Raw genomic sequence first — 14739 nt, 5'->3', positions numbered from 1 at the left:
TGTAATAATTCTTTAGTATATTACTTGTGTGGTGTAGAAGATAATTATCTATGAATGTAATTATGTAGAATGTTAACACTCTGTAATAATTCTGTAGTATATTACTTGTGTGGTGTAGAGGATAATTGTTTATGTAGAGATATTGCTTAGGACTTAAAAGTTGTAAGATGATGTCATGGGGTAGGACTAGATAAGTCTGACTTCTTCCTACTTCGTTCAAGCATGTACTAGGTATAAGTAAATTGATATTGGATTATTATTGTTGGATATGTGTGAAATTACATGTGTTGACATATCAACTGTTTTACATGCTTGAATGAATAACTCAAATCAAATCAAATCAAAATCAAATCAAGTTCTAAAACTACATTTCAGGGCCTTTAAAGGAGATTGATTGTTCTTTTTTTGTCTGAGAGAGACAAAAAAATTTATGCTTGATTGACAGAATTACCGATTTGAAATAAGTGCATCAGTAGCAGCTGTGCAGTGAAACACCAGCCGGTGCTTGTCCATCTTATAAAACTATGAGACTGAGAAAATGGAGGGAGGTTATGAAGGAGGGACAGAATGTGTTTCCATCCATTCTTCTAGCCATCCATTTTCTAAACCACTTATCCTGTTCAGGGTCATGGGGGCCCAAGGCTATCCCAGTGTGCATTTAGGGAGAGACAGAGTACACCATGTACCATGCACAACAAGGAGCTGAGAGCACCAGATGCACCGGTCATGGATTACAACTTTGTTTGCTAGGACCAAGTATCTATCTGCACGATTACTGAAAGTTTGAGTTCTCTAGTGTTTGAAAATAAAGTCCTTAAAAAGTAGCAGAAGAAATGACAAGAAATGAGAATGATTTAAGAAAATGCACCAGAGCAGGGATAAAGACAAAGATATGAGGGTGTTAGATTGTGTGTGCAAGACATAGAGTAGGACAAACAATAGAGAGAAGGAGCAGAAGATGGAGAGAAAATGCAAGCGAGAGATCACAGGCAAGAATTGGAGTAGACAAATGAGATGTGAGTGATGCAGGGTGATGAATAGGAGACATAATAATTTCTTTTGTGAGCACTGATTACAGTGTCGAATCACAGACAGTCCTTTGTTAATCGCCAACCGCGATGGCCTTGACTCGGCCTCTGCTCGCTGCTGTCATTTCACCATGTCAGAAACTGACAATTCTCTGACAATTATTTTCCACACACCTTATTTGCAGCATGATTGTTTAGCTCTGCTTGTGATGTGTCGCAAATTGTCTTCGGCCGATATTTTGTTTCACAAAGACAGTCCTGAAAATGATGTGCATCAAGATTTTGCTCTTCTTGTCACCTGATTGCTGAAATCACTGCAAATAGATTTCTGACAGCTGTGAGTATGGAAACATAGTGGAAGATTTAAGAGATGAAGCATCACTTGACTCAGCAACACTTCCTTTTAATTAATTGAATTCAGTACTGTCTCTTACTTTCTTTTGGCTCGTTTATCCCTTTTTCTCTTTGTTTCCTCTGGGGCCACAGTGTCATGCCTAACAGAGAGGTAAATCAATTTCCTGCTTTCTCAGTTTGCTTGTTTGACCAGGATGTGGACTGACAGTCGGTTGCTCCTCAGATACACAAATACACACATCAAATACACACTTTAGGAGTTAAAAGTAAAGGCAGCGTTTCAACTCATAATTCTGAGAAAAAAGTCTGAACTCAAACATATTTATTGATCCTCTTCTATAAAGAGGGAACAAAACCAACTCTTTGTAGTCTTTGTAGAACCGATCATCCCAAACAAGTAACCCTAAAAAAGTGACACGAGTGGGCTTGACAGGAACAATTAATCATGGTGCATCAACAACTTTAACAGTAGCCTACCATCTAGTTTAGTTTCAGATTTTTTTATTCTTTTAAGCATTTTGCACAAGTAGTTGTTACTTTTTTTTGCAAAAAAAATGTCCTTACCTCACTGTGAATTCAGATTTTCATCTTCTCTAGCATGTAATTTGGTTTTGCAGTGACCAGGGGTAAATTGCCACGATCTATCAACACAAAGTTTTACCATTTTATCTGATAGGCACAATGTAAAGCATCTGCAGTTTACTCATATGGAGATGAATTATTCCTCTGACAAAAAATTTGGTTTGAGCTCAGCTCTGGCCACATGAGACAAGGAGCTGTTACCTGCCTTTACAAAATTGATGCACTGAAATTGAATGTGTGTGTGTGTGTGTGTGTGTGTGTGTGTGTGTGTGCGCCAAGGAATGAAAACATAGCATGTGTGGGTGTGCGTGTGTGTGCATATAAATCACAGAGCTGAAATGAAGGGAAAATGCTGCTTTAATATAGATTTCTTCCCCCAAGGCCCTTATGACCTGGAACACGAGGCAGGTGAGTCAATAAGAAAAGTGATTTCAGCGCTGAGTCCAGACAGATATGGAGACAGACAGAAGGTGAAAAAAAAAAACAATTCAGAATTTGATAGAAAGCTCTAAAATGGCTACTGAATCAGAGGATGGACAAGAACATCAGTGACTAAGCTCTCCAGCGTCTGTCGAAGTGTTTATGTGGATGCCTGAGAATGACCAAACAGGGTCACAGAGCAGCCACATATGCACCATATCTCTCTCTCACAAACACCCTTCTACACACAGAGGTCAAACTTCACAAGACAGAAAAAATAGATTTTCTTTCATAACCCCTAGTTTTTCTATTCATCCTCTTTGTCCTTCTTCCTCTTCCCTGCTTCTTTTGTCTTTGGTTCATTGTTCCCAAGACAGAAGCTGTCTCCTTTCCTATTCCTCCATCCCCCACACCCCCTCTCTTCTTGCCTTTTTCTCTCCCACCTTGACCCTCTTCTGTTTTCTTAGATGTTGAGAATATGTGACATGGACAACAGTGCCAAGAAGGAATGAAGAACAGAGGAAAGGTCTGACTTTCTCTGCTCTTTTCTGTTTGTCCAATCTCTCCAAAGGATCTGTCTCCCCTGGCCTATTATCATGTCTTTACACTCTTCAAACACCCTGGATCCTTCCGTCCCTCCTCCAAACCACACAAAGTCTCTCTCCATCCTTTCACACCTTCTCTCTCTCTCTCATTTTGCTGCACTCTCTACTGCTTTGCCCTCCTTTCTTTCAGATGCTAAGGAGACATGCTGTAATTTTCCGCTAGCTTATGTCAAGTGTTTGTGTACAAAACAGTAACAGCAGCAATCACAAAGCGTAACTCACAATATCCTTTTACTTGGTTTCCAACAGCAACTCTGTCAGGCCTAGTTAGTTTTAACAAAGTCTCCGAAAGACCCAACATAGACTGATGAGACTTTGAAAAGATGTCCAAGACACATACACAAGATTTAAAAGATACCAATAATGTAGACTCCAAATAAATGTGATGCTATTCATTCACCCAGTAAGGCTATATTAATATCCTTCTTTAATTAACTGTCATGATATTACAGTTACAGTACCAATAATAAAGACAGGCTGCACTGCAAATGTCAGGGTGCACCTGAAATATCTAGAAAAAGTCATTTCCCAGTTCAACCTCAGATAGTTTAGATTTAAAACGGCAAAAAAGTTTAATTTCTCTTAGTGGAAGGATTCTCACCATTCTGAACAGAGCATTATGGATCCAATTTGTTTTACCTTGGTTCCCTCCTTTTCTTAAAGATGAGGTCACTTATGATGGTGTAATATGAATCCATATTTTTATACAGTAAACAAATATGGAGCAGTGTAGACCTTCTGTGAGCAGTGTTAACCAATAACCCAAGTGGTAGGCATGAAATTATCATTCTTCTCTTAACCTATTTACTGTGATGAATAGTGCATTACTCATGTAACTGCAGGATCAGTTTGTAGCTTTGCAGAATCAATCTCTGTATATCTTTATCATCAGAGAAAGCCAGTGAGGGCGGCAAAAATGAAGAAACTGACAGAACAGGAGCAGGCACATCCACTGATCCTCTCACCTCCTATCTATCTCACCTCCTACATCCCCCATGGATATGGATGTGTGTGTGTGTGTGTATATATGCATAAGTGTAGGTGTGTGTGCATGCTGTTTACTCGTTCTCCACAGCCTTCCGCTCAGGGAACCCTCTACCTCTAAATAGGTGAGGGTCTGTTTTATGAGCCCTTAGCAGCCAGCGCTCAGGCCAGATGGTGCACTTATAAGCTACCATGTGTGTCTCCATGTGTGAGTGTGTGTGTGTAGCATCAGGGATAAGGCATGAAGTAAATATTTGTCAAAAGCAAAGAGGCAGCCGGTTGTCTAGGGTATTTCAGAGTAACAAGACTGTCACTTAACAAGCAAGTGACACCAGTGGCTATACATATTTCAGAGAAAAGAGAAAAAACCTGATATGTTTTCTATAATTTGGAGACATGGCCATTGTTCAACAGAAAAGATATAAGTAAATCAGTTAGCCTTCAGGCTAATATTCATCTGCTGTCAGATTTTACAAAGCCAAAAAGAAAAAGAAAAATTAAAGAGACAAAATTACATAAAAAATATGTATACCAACCCACATACAGGACAAAAATGAGAGAGTACTGCCTACACGATGGTGCCAGATTAAAGGGACAGTCACACCCTTTGAGAAATTGGCTTGTTTGGTGCCTTACACAAAGAAAAGATAAAAGACATTTTTCTGCACACAAATGTAAGAATTAAAGGACCAACTCTTAAATGTGTTGTAGCAGCTGTGTTTTTTTTTAAGTTCCTATAGTTAATATATTTATTTGAATAATGGATTAAATGACTATAGTGGGGAAACCACAGATGATATCACCTCACTCTGCAGGTGCAGTTCTACAGAGCCTTATAGATTCGTTCACCTTTCACTTTTCTGTTTTGGTTTTATGACCCACAACTTTATCGCTTTGGTTCACTAACACTGCTCTCGTAGTGTCATTTTCAGAGGTGCTGTAGCAGGTCTGATGCTCTAAAATCCTAGCATACACTACCTGTCAATACCAAATGGCAGACAGACACAGCTACTTTAGCCGGTAAAGAGCAGATATTATACTCAGGAGATCAAAACAGATGCTAAAATAAAGGTTAATGTTCTGGATGTGTAATAGAAAACTGTTTATGTTAAGTTTAGTATAATCACTTGATACTGTGGGTTAGTAGTAATAGGTTGTTGTGCTCAGAGATGTTGCTACTGGCAAATGCATAAACAATAAGTTATATGTGAGAAAACCAGTTTTAGGAACATTTAGCAGTGGAGCTATAACTGACCTACAATATCTGTCAACAATGTTTCAGAAATCCTGTCTTGTCATTTGATGTGTACAGCTTTTGTCCTCTTGTGAAGGAGCCTGCTGCTTCCCCCTGCTTCCAGTCTTTATGCTCAGACAAGCTAAACACAACCTGCTCATACCTTGTCATGTTTGGTTAAGACAGCAGTCAAACATGATGGACTGCTCATTAAAGTGAATGAAATGTAAATGACATGGGTAATACAGTAGCAAAATAGCATGAGTTATTACTGCACATGTATCCACTCTAGCTTGCCCTACAAACCCCTGCTTGAATGATTTTTAATAGATAACTAAAGTAAAAACTTCTCAACTGGTAATCATGCCCATTCATCAGATTCATCAGATCCTTTAATCTTTATCAGTGCCTCAGTGCAGCCTCCACCCCTCAACAATTAAATCAGGTTTATCCTTGTTCTGAGCAGAAGCTCCTGTCACCTAGCCTACAGTAGCTGTTGTCCTTTAATGAAGCCATCTCTCCTCACCACATCGGTAAACCTCTAGGCAACCTTTTTGATAAAAGCATGCAAGTGCATGATTGAAATGAAATGTCCCTACAGACAGAAAGTGTGAAGGTCTGGATCAATAGACAGAGCTCAAAGGTGTCATACCAGTCATGTCATCCTTTCTTCTGTGTATCTTAACACCACACGATTCTTTATATACAAGCACACATAATAATGGTGGGAAACACACTGTGGTAACTATGGGCAAGCACTAGCATCACAAGTCAGATTATCTTTCCACTGGTCATGTTTTGATGCGCTAGCAATGCAGTCTGGCTGCAAGGCAAGACAACCAGGGCCTATCACCATGGTAATGAACCATATTGGACCATCCCTTAGGTGATCATCAGCTCTTGCTGCCATGGCAACAGCCTGTACATACCCTATGGCTGAAAAACTGTGCATTTGTCATGCAGTGGCAACCTATACACACAAGCCTTCTAGGTTTAAGGTACTCAGTGTCAGGTGGCATTTCAATGGAAGATACAGTCCGTGCAGACCTGTGGTTGTTTCTTCCACCTTGTTTATGTCTAAGAGGAATGATTTATGTGGTGATTGTCAAGGAGCAAGCAGAATTCCAGTAAAACAAGACATAAAGTTTGCTGTTAATGGGCAATGAAATATCATCTCAGTGGATCAAACTTCATCCTTTCTTTTGGTTTAAGCAGTAGGCAACTTATAGTAATAATAAATGTATTGGTTTCACAGCAAATGCCAGTCATATAGCACTGTTCCCACTATCAGCCTCAACAGGTATACATGTTAACAGGTGGGTCAGAACTGACACCATTTTAGCAAGCATGAAAAATGAGAAATAGCGCCCTCCAGTGATTGTTAGTCTTCATTTCAGCTGCCTTCAATGCAGTGCACGGATTTGTTTTTGCCTGTGAGAGGCACTCTGTGTCAAACACATGCTCTCAGCCCCCTCTTGTGGATACAGCAGAAATAGGTGAAAATGTTAGCAAATTGTACTTTCCCACTACTACCATTTTTGTGCAAGATAACAGGAAGTAAGTATATGACCAAAACTAAGGTTCTGGTCCCAATTAAACCAGGAAGAGATTATTTGAGAGTATTTATATTAATAAAGATATAGTTGCTGGGTTGTTATCAGCTGTAGTCTCAACCATCTTTACCACTCACAAACAGATGACAAAGAAATATTAAATGTCACAGTTTTAAAAAGCATAAATTAAATTATAATCTCTATCTCAACTTTGTAGGGGTTGTAGGTGTGAGAGGAGAGGAAGTACAACATCCTCTTCTTAGCTCTTGAGAAAGGGCGGAGTTCTATCATTTCCCACATTATACTGCTACAAGTTTCTCCACAGCCTTGTGGTTTTGGTTTCTCTACCTTTTTCTCACACACACACACTCATATTATTACTTATAAATAGAGGGAACACAAATTCACACACAAGGCTTATAGTAGTGTTCAAAACAATGAAGTGAACCTGCGCTACAAAGGGGGAGTCAAACCCATCGTCTGTTTGTGGCTACACTGAACTGAGCTGGTTCGCAAATTAGATAGAATTTCAGTTCAAAAATTTCAATTCTCCATCAGTGCTGCTCTTTGTTCTCTCTAGTAGTGTCTGCAGACTTATATCAGATTAGGTAACAGACTGTAAATGTGTACACTATATAAACAACTGCTTCCAATAAGCAAAACACAATAAAGCTGACAGCTCATTATGGCTGCACATGGCCTCCGTGTGACTAATCATTGCTTCTCTTTGTGCTACACAGCAAAGCCTTGTGCTTTAATAAGCCATCGCCTTAAGCAAATATGATACCAGAAGACACTTGGTCTTGTGTTTGCTTGGTGGTCACAACTAACCATTAGTTCCTGTAATATAGAAGGTGCAACAGGAGATAGAGTAAATGCCAGGCTCCAGAAATAGCCACAGCCCATTTGCTCTTTTCCATGATGCTGGTCAAAGATAACATTTACACTTGGCCCCAAAAACTAGGCTAGGCAACAGCAAGAGGAGAGGACCTTTATTGCACCTCCATTTATCCTTCTCTGCTACTATTTTTTTTTAAAGGCCACTTTCATAATTTCCCTAAACCTATTTTGCCCAGGACCCTTGACTTGTTCCATCAGCCTAATTCCTGTCCCTCATGCTGCCATGCTGCCTTTTAATCCACAAAATTCAACTCAGGTGGGTGATAACAGATTTAACCCTTCCTCTTAAATGCACAAAAGAAAACAAAGTCAAATGTCTGAGTGTGGAGGCCTAAAAAGGATATTACGACTCAAAGTATAACAGTAAATTAATTAATCAAATGTTGCAATACACTTCAAAGTAACACCTCCAAGCAAGGTGTGAGCTTGTTGCAGGTTTGCGCTTCTAGCAGTGTGTCTGAGAGGCGTTACCAGCTGCTCTGTTTGAACTGAGCAGAGAATAGCAGAGGTGAGAAGAAGAAAAGAAGACAAGAGAGGAAGGGTTGGGGAGGGTGGAAATAATGTAGGACAAGCATCAACGTCTAATTAGCAGCAGCTGGCTGCAGACTCCCTGTCGCACACATACGCACACATGTACTGTATGATCATAACAGTGGCGAGGAAGAGGCAAACAATCGACCAAACTGAAAATTCATCCAGTAAAACAATTTGACAGAAAATAATAAAGTTATTTGTTATGATTACATTTAAAGCCTCCTTAAAGTATGTAAATAACACAATATATAAAGACCTTAATACAGTGAAATCAAACAGCTCTTACACGAAACCCTGGGAACTAGAAAGGGACATAGAAGTGCAATAGTTTTCCTTAAAGAAACAGATTACTAAAAAGTCCATAGCCTGTGTGAGATGCTGTGATAAAAAGTGCAGACTGAAGAGCCATCAAATATCCTGAAGTAATACACACCAACACTGTTTTATTACCTTCTATCCACTGTGTCCTACACTGCTATCACTGCTATACTCCATCCTTTTCAATTTGGCCTTATAGCAGTCCACTTTTCTTTACTGTACTTTGCTCACAGTGGTCACTAATCCATTCTCCTCTCTTGCAGCGGGATATGATTTCCATTTAGTTGTAATATAGTTCATACACTGAGAAATTTGCATGCAGGTTTGTTGCTTATTTGCTTACCCGTTGCCTACTGCATAACAATGGTACTTTATACAAATGTCTTAACAGCGCCTCACTGGGAAAAACAAAACACAAAACAGCACAATAGCTCAAAAATCTATCAGTCACCTCTTTGTATTATTCTCCCCTTTAGATGATCAATAAAGCAAATTACAGTACACATTGCAACCTAAAATTTAACATGCATCACAATCAAATTGCAATTTTTAAACTTTAATAACTTTAATATAATTGAAACATATGCAGTTCATTAATTTGAGAACTGTTTCTTCGAGTTCATAAATAAATATTGTTCAGATACAAAACTCTGTGAGCATGCGTCTTACACTGATCCATTACACAGTAACATATGATGCCAGGAATATGAAAGTAAACAAGCTGCCAATAAACTGCATGCTTGATTTAACAATTTAGGAAATTATTTAAAAAATATATAAAAGACATACTGGAATAATGTTATTGTATGTATGCAGGCAGTATGGAAATACACACAAGACAAGCAACAGTTACTCACCACAGTTTTCGGGGCATCGTCACACTGTATCTAAACTGATCAGGTGCAACCTTTCTTCCCCTCTCCCTGTTTGTTTCATCCTCTTTATTGTCCCCATTTGTCCACTTGTAATATTCATTCACCCTCACCACCACTTCAAGACAAAACAGATGCATGTGTTTGCTCACACACACACACACACACTGGACACACAGGTTTGGTTATGCAGTTATTCATGAGATGTTGTCTGTACGATGAAGGCGGAGAGCTCTCTTTGTAATAACCGTGACCAGAGGAGAGGCAGAGGGATTAAAGACAGAGAGAGAGGAGAGAAGGGAAAAGGAGAGAAATTTGGAGTGAGGGAGGAATAAAAATCTGTGAATTGAGGGCAGGCATGGCAAAAAAGGGAGGGAAGGGAACTAAACCCTCATCAGTGCTGCCCTGCAAATGCAAACTTAGAAGTGAGCCATATACAGCTGACGTTTTTGTTATCTTGGCCGTTCACTTCTGTTTTCTACCTCTCCTTTTTTACTGTGGCTTTATTCTCTATATAATCCTCCTTGTTGAGTTTTATCGCAGGAGTTGATAAACTGAACATATAGCACATGACAAAATGCAGTATTTATACAGTAAACATGGAGCTAACATTATTCAAATTATATGATAAATGCAGTGGGGATGTTTGTCTTTTATCAATCATTTTTATTCTATTTTCAGGAGAAAGGCTCCAACAGGATGCACATTACCCTTTTAGCATGTCATGCATCCTTGCATACAATGGCACAACAAGGATGATAAACGTACTCCTCCATCCACAGGACCATCGTTATAAGTTTGAGGTTGCCATAAATTTAAACTTTCTACCCCGTCGATTGTCATCTTTGCTCCTCTCTTTGTTAAATCCGTAGTTTATGTCTCTGCACAGTTTTCTTACATTTAACACCTTGATCAAACACACGCCCGCACACACAGGTCAATGCTATTCAGTGTTCGGGCAGAGCAGCAGCTCAAGCAGGAGTCACGACTCGCTTATTCATATTCAGAGCTACGCCAGTGCAGACAGTCTAATGACACCTGGTCAGGCTCCAAGTGAGGCACTCAGGCTGTGTTTGTGTGTCGATTCACGTGTGAGAACAGATCACATGAGGATAAAGCTTAAGTCTGACACTCAATTGACTTTCAATAACAAACTTCACCGGCCAAGCTAGTCTTGCGGTCTGATGAGATGCAAAACTTTTACAAAAAAACAAACTCATTATTTACACAGAGCTGCATCCAGCTTGATGCTTCATTAACTCTGGATCTCTGGCATAGAATAGCTGCTACCAGGTCTCTACGCTGCAAACATCTCCTTTTTTATCATGTCATTTGGCCTGTAATTTGAGTCCATTAAGTCTTTTTTAAAGCAAATGAAAAAAGGGCTGCCAGCATAGTAAGGCTTATTACTAGTTTCAGATGAAATGACCTTGTTTCACTCAGGTGCTGTAGCATGCCTTATTCATTCTTGTGTCAACATACAGACTAATTTCTAGATAATTCTACAACCCAAAATCAGAAAAACATTCCAACTTTTTTTGGAATGTGTTGCAGGCATCAGAATTGAAGTGAGCAAAGAATAAAGTTGATGAGGTCAAATAATGTGCTGCTGTATTGTTTTCAAGGTAATACAGGACAAACTATTTTCAATTTTAATTTTGTTTTTACATACCATCCCAACTTTTATAAATTTTGGGTTGTAGAAACAAACGGACCTGACTAGAAACAGGTGGAAATCATTTTAATGCATTGGCAATTTATTTAAACTACCTTTTCATAGTTGATTATATGGAGAGTTTGTGTTTACAGTGGTGCACAGTTAGATCTTTTGACAACTGGCTGACATCCAGAGTGATGGACACATCAGAAAGCAAGGTGAAACAAATCTCTTACAGCCAGCTGGAGAGTACAGAATTTCAACATTTGGCACCGTAATGACATTTGTGGACTGCCAAAGTGATAGGCAACAGGTGAGACGAGCAGACAGAAAAAGGGGAAACTCAAAAGGTTTAAAGAAGTTTAGAAAGTCAGTGAGAGTGTGGCTGTGTTAGATTAACGGGGCAGAGTTTACTGTGGCTTTAGTTATGTGCATGTGTGTATGCTTGGAAAGAAGGGATTGGGATTTAGGTATAAATGGAGTAAATATAAATGGAGACACACATACACCGAGAAGCTCTTCGCATCTCGTCATTACGCAACCTCCATTAGCAGGGCCTGCCTGTGTTTTGTTCCAACAAAGAGAAGCTCCTCGTGCATAATATCCTCAACGAAGATCACATGAAGCACGTGCGCAGCTGAGAAAATATAATATTCACCTTCACTCCCTGCAGCTATGTACGCCTCAAATTATCATTTCTCAATATGATTTTTGCATCAAATCGTTTTTTCTAACCATATCTGTCAACATTTCTACTATTATTTATCCTTTTACAGCTGCTGTATAAATCATAAAGGAAACTCCTAATTATGTGTTGAACATCATCAGTTTTTGTTTCCAAAACACATTCCAATAACTCAAACATCAATAAAGTAAGTGTTGGAGCAACACAAGGCAACTTAGTGATATCAGATACTGTCTCATCGGTCACAGTCGTCCTCTGTACTCCACAGTATTAGAATCACATCTTGTTTCCTTGTACCTACTTGTATGAGCCAGAACATGCTGTACTGGCTCACTGCACAGAAAATTACACCATAAATTAGGAAGTCGCTGTACGGTGTGAGCCACAGTCAAATGTGTTACAAATGTTCAAACATGCTGGAGGCTGGAGTGAGAAGTGGTTCACTCCTGAATTGTGTCTGCAGATCATCCTATCCGACCGCATAGGCCCCCAACAGGCTTCACCGACTGCATGGTTAAAGTAGCCTATGTGTCGCCTGAGAGGTGAAACCCAAGGCAAAAAAATATCTAACGCTCCATGTATCTGATCCATGTATCTGTGAGTACATGGCCTTTTGATAAATGAGGAGGTCATGTGGAAATTACACCCTTGCTGCTTCATATTCATGAAGTGAGCCACACTCGCAGCTGGGAGCCACAATACAGTCTCTAACTAAAAACAAGAACATGATTCTTACTATGTCCCTCACACAGTGGGGCATATCAGCAGATACGAAGTAAACAAGGAAGTGATGAAGCAGTAGTCAAGGTGGCATCAAAACTGAAGAACAAACAAATAAATGTAGGTCATTTTCTAATGGCCCCCCACTTTGAAAATGACCTGGTTTGAGTCAGATGTGTGTGAGGGCGTGTGTATTGATTTCTAAGTCTCTGTAACTGTGTCCTGCTGACGTAAAATGTCCAGAGCTACAGTGAATCAATTGTTGAGGTTCAGGAATAGATCAATGTGATGGAAAATAAGTGGAAATAGGTTCTCGTTGGCTGCGATGGATTGGCGACCTGTCCAGGGTGTACCCCGCCTTAGCCCGATTGCCAGCCAGGATTGGCAGGCAATCGGGCTCTTACACGTCAGCGCTTCCCAGGAATTTCTCTACAAGCATGCGTACATAAATTATGGTCTTTCTTGAGTGAATATTAACTTTTACTTGATTTTGAGATCAACTGGGCAAATTCAGATGCAGGGAGATGCCCCAAACCAGGATATAGAGGAACTTACCGAGCTTTCAGTGCAGACAAAGTGGATTTGTCAATCCTGGAGTGGAATGAGAAAAGACAGAGAGAGCAATATTATTGATTATGCCTCTTGGACAAAAGAACCATTTAAATTCTTTGCGCTAAGTGCTTTTGCTGCAAATCACAAAATGGTGAAGACAGGGATTTATGACTTAATCTCTGCATGGTATAATGGGTCTCCTGGGTGTTGTGTTGTTTAAAAGAAGTGTCATTAAATGTTGCTACTGCTGCTCTTGTCATATTGGTGTTCACTTTAAATTGGGAATAATGTAATGAATAAAGTAACATAAAACATGAATTACAAACAAAACTGTCTACAAAACTATATACACACATGTATAAATGCTAGAATTTTAGAATTTCGTTCTTGGTGCAACCAGCTAACTGGGTCACAAAGGTCAAACATAAATGTGCTAATTTCTATAAATCTGTTGTAACTGATACGGAGCAGGTACAGCCTGGAGCACAGTTAGAGCAGATCAGTGTAAAGTCAGCAGTGAGCAGAGCAGGCTTTATCACAGCTGACAGGTCTACAAGCTGCTCAGGCCAGTTATCAGAGGTCTGTGTTTATAAGGGTGTTATTCATGCTTCACTACATACTGTTCATACTAAAAACATGGAAAATATAATATTTACAGCTTTTCGGTCCAGTTGCTGTTTAATGCTGATAGTAGTGGAAAATCTGTGCAGAATTAGAGTTCTTCTTTGAGGGAAACTGCACATATAAATATGTTGAGGGTTTGTACGTCATTTGCAACTATGTGTTTAGACACAAGTGACAAATTAAAGGAAAAAGTTGAATAAATGAGTGGTCTCCTCCAGGATAACAGTAACCCCAACCACAGGGCACGAGGGGAATGGTTTGACAAGGTTGCTATGGCCTTCACGGTCACCACATCTTAACCCAGATGAACAGCTATGGGAGATTCTGGAACAATGTGTTACACAGAATCTCCACCACCATCATCAAAACATTGCATGAGGGAATATCTTTTGGAAGAACGGTGTTCATCCCTCTAGTAGAGTTCATAGACCTCAAGGTGAACTGAAGCTGTTCTGGCTGCCGCGTGGTGGCCCAGCAGAAGACACTTTAGGTTGTTTTTTCTTTAATTTGTCACCCGTCTGTATGTGTGCATGTATATTCAGGGGCTGTTTTATGGTGTTTTAAAATGCTTCTCCTTAATCAAATTAATTTAGAGACCAAACCATGCTGAACTTACTTCATGCAAATATAGTACATAGACTAAGAATAGACACACACAGTGTGCAAACACACAGTGTTTACTGCATCCGCACACTGGGCTTGGTGTTTTAAATATAATTTGAAAGTTTTCTAGGGTTTATCAAAAACAGTGCTTCATTATAGCAGCATTAACAAAAGAACACTGAGCAGAGGAAGTGATGTTCTGTACTGTGACAGATTTCAAACCACACATTCAAATGTCAGGATAATGAGTCTATATGTGATACAGCCGGTTTGGGCAACAGTTTGTGTGATACATTTTAAACCTGTACCAGAACTACAGTAAAGCGATTACAGTAAGCACCATACTGCCTCAGTCGTATCTGATGCTACAACATGACAAATACTGTATCGCCCTCTTACATATTATAATAGAGCTGTAGGCTGTTCTCCCACCGGATTTATCTCAAAGCAGCTGAGAAGCCACCCACCTTATGCCTGAATCATCAGATAGATCATACTATCATAAATCCATATT

General features: G+C 39.5%; 1 protein-coding gene across 5 annotated transcripts in view; it reads right to left on the bottom strand.

The window, feature by feature from the left end:
- Nucleotides 1–14739, bottom strand: part of rap1gap2a (RAP1 GTPase activating protein 2a) — a 77924-nt gene that overhangs the window by 50098 nt on the left and 13087 nt on the right. For 4 of the 5 annotated variants that reach the window (XM_020587048.1, XM_020587056.1, XM_020587083.1 and 1 more), the window contains exon 2: nucleotides 13002–13037. The exons of the other annotated variant lie outside the window; for it this stretch is intronic. In XM_020587048.1, the coding sequence (XP_020442704.1) occupies nucleotides 13002–13037 (36 nt within the window). The remainder of the gene's footprint in view (nucleotides 1–13001; nucleotides 13038–14739) is intronic. 5 annotated transcript variants of the gene reach the window in all.

This window comes from Monopterus albus, unplaced genomic scaffold (assembly GCF_001952655.1).
Source record: "Monopterus albus unplaced genomic scaffold, M_albus_1.0 scaffold8.1, whole genome shotgun sequence".
NCBI classification, from domain to species: Eukaryota; Metazoa; Chordata; class Actinopteri; order Synbranchiformes; family Synbranchidae; genus Monopterus; species Monopterus albus.
This window is presented reverse-complemented; position numbering and strand designations above follow the sequence as displayed.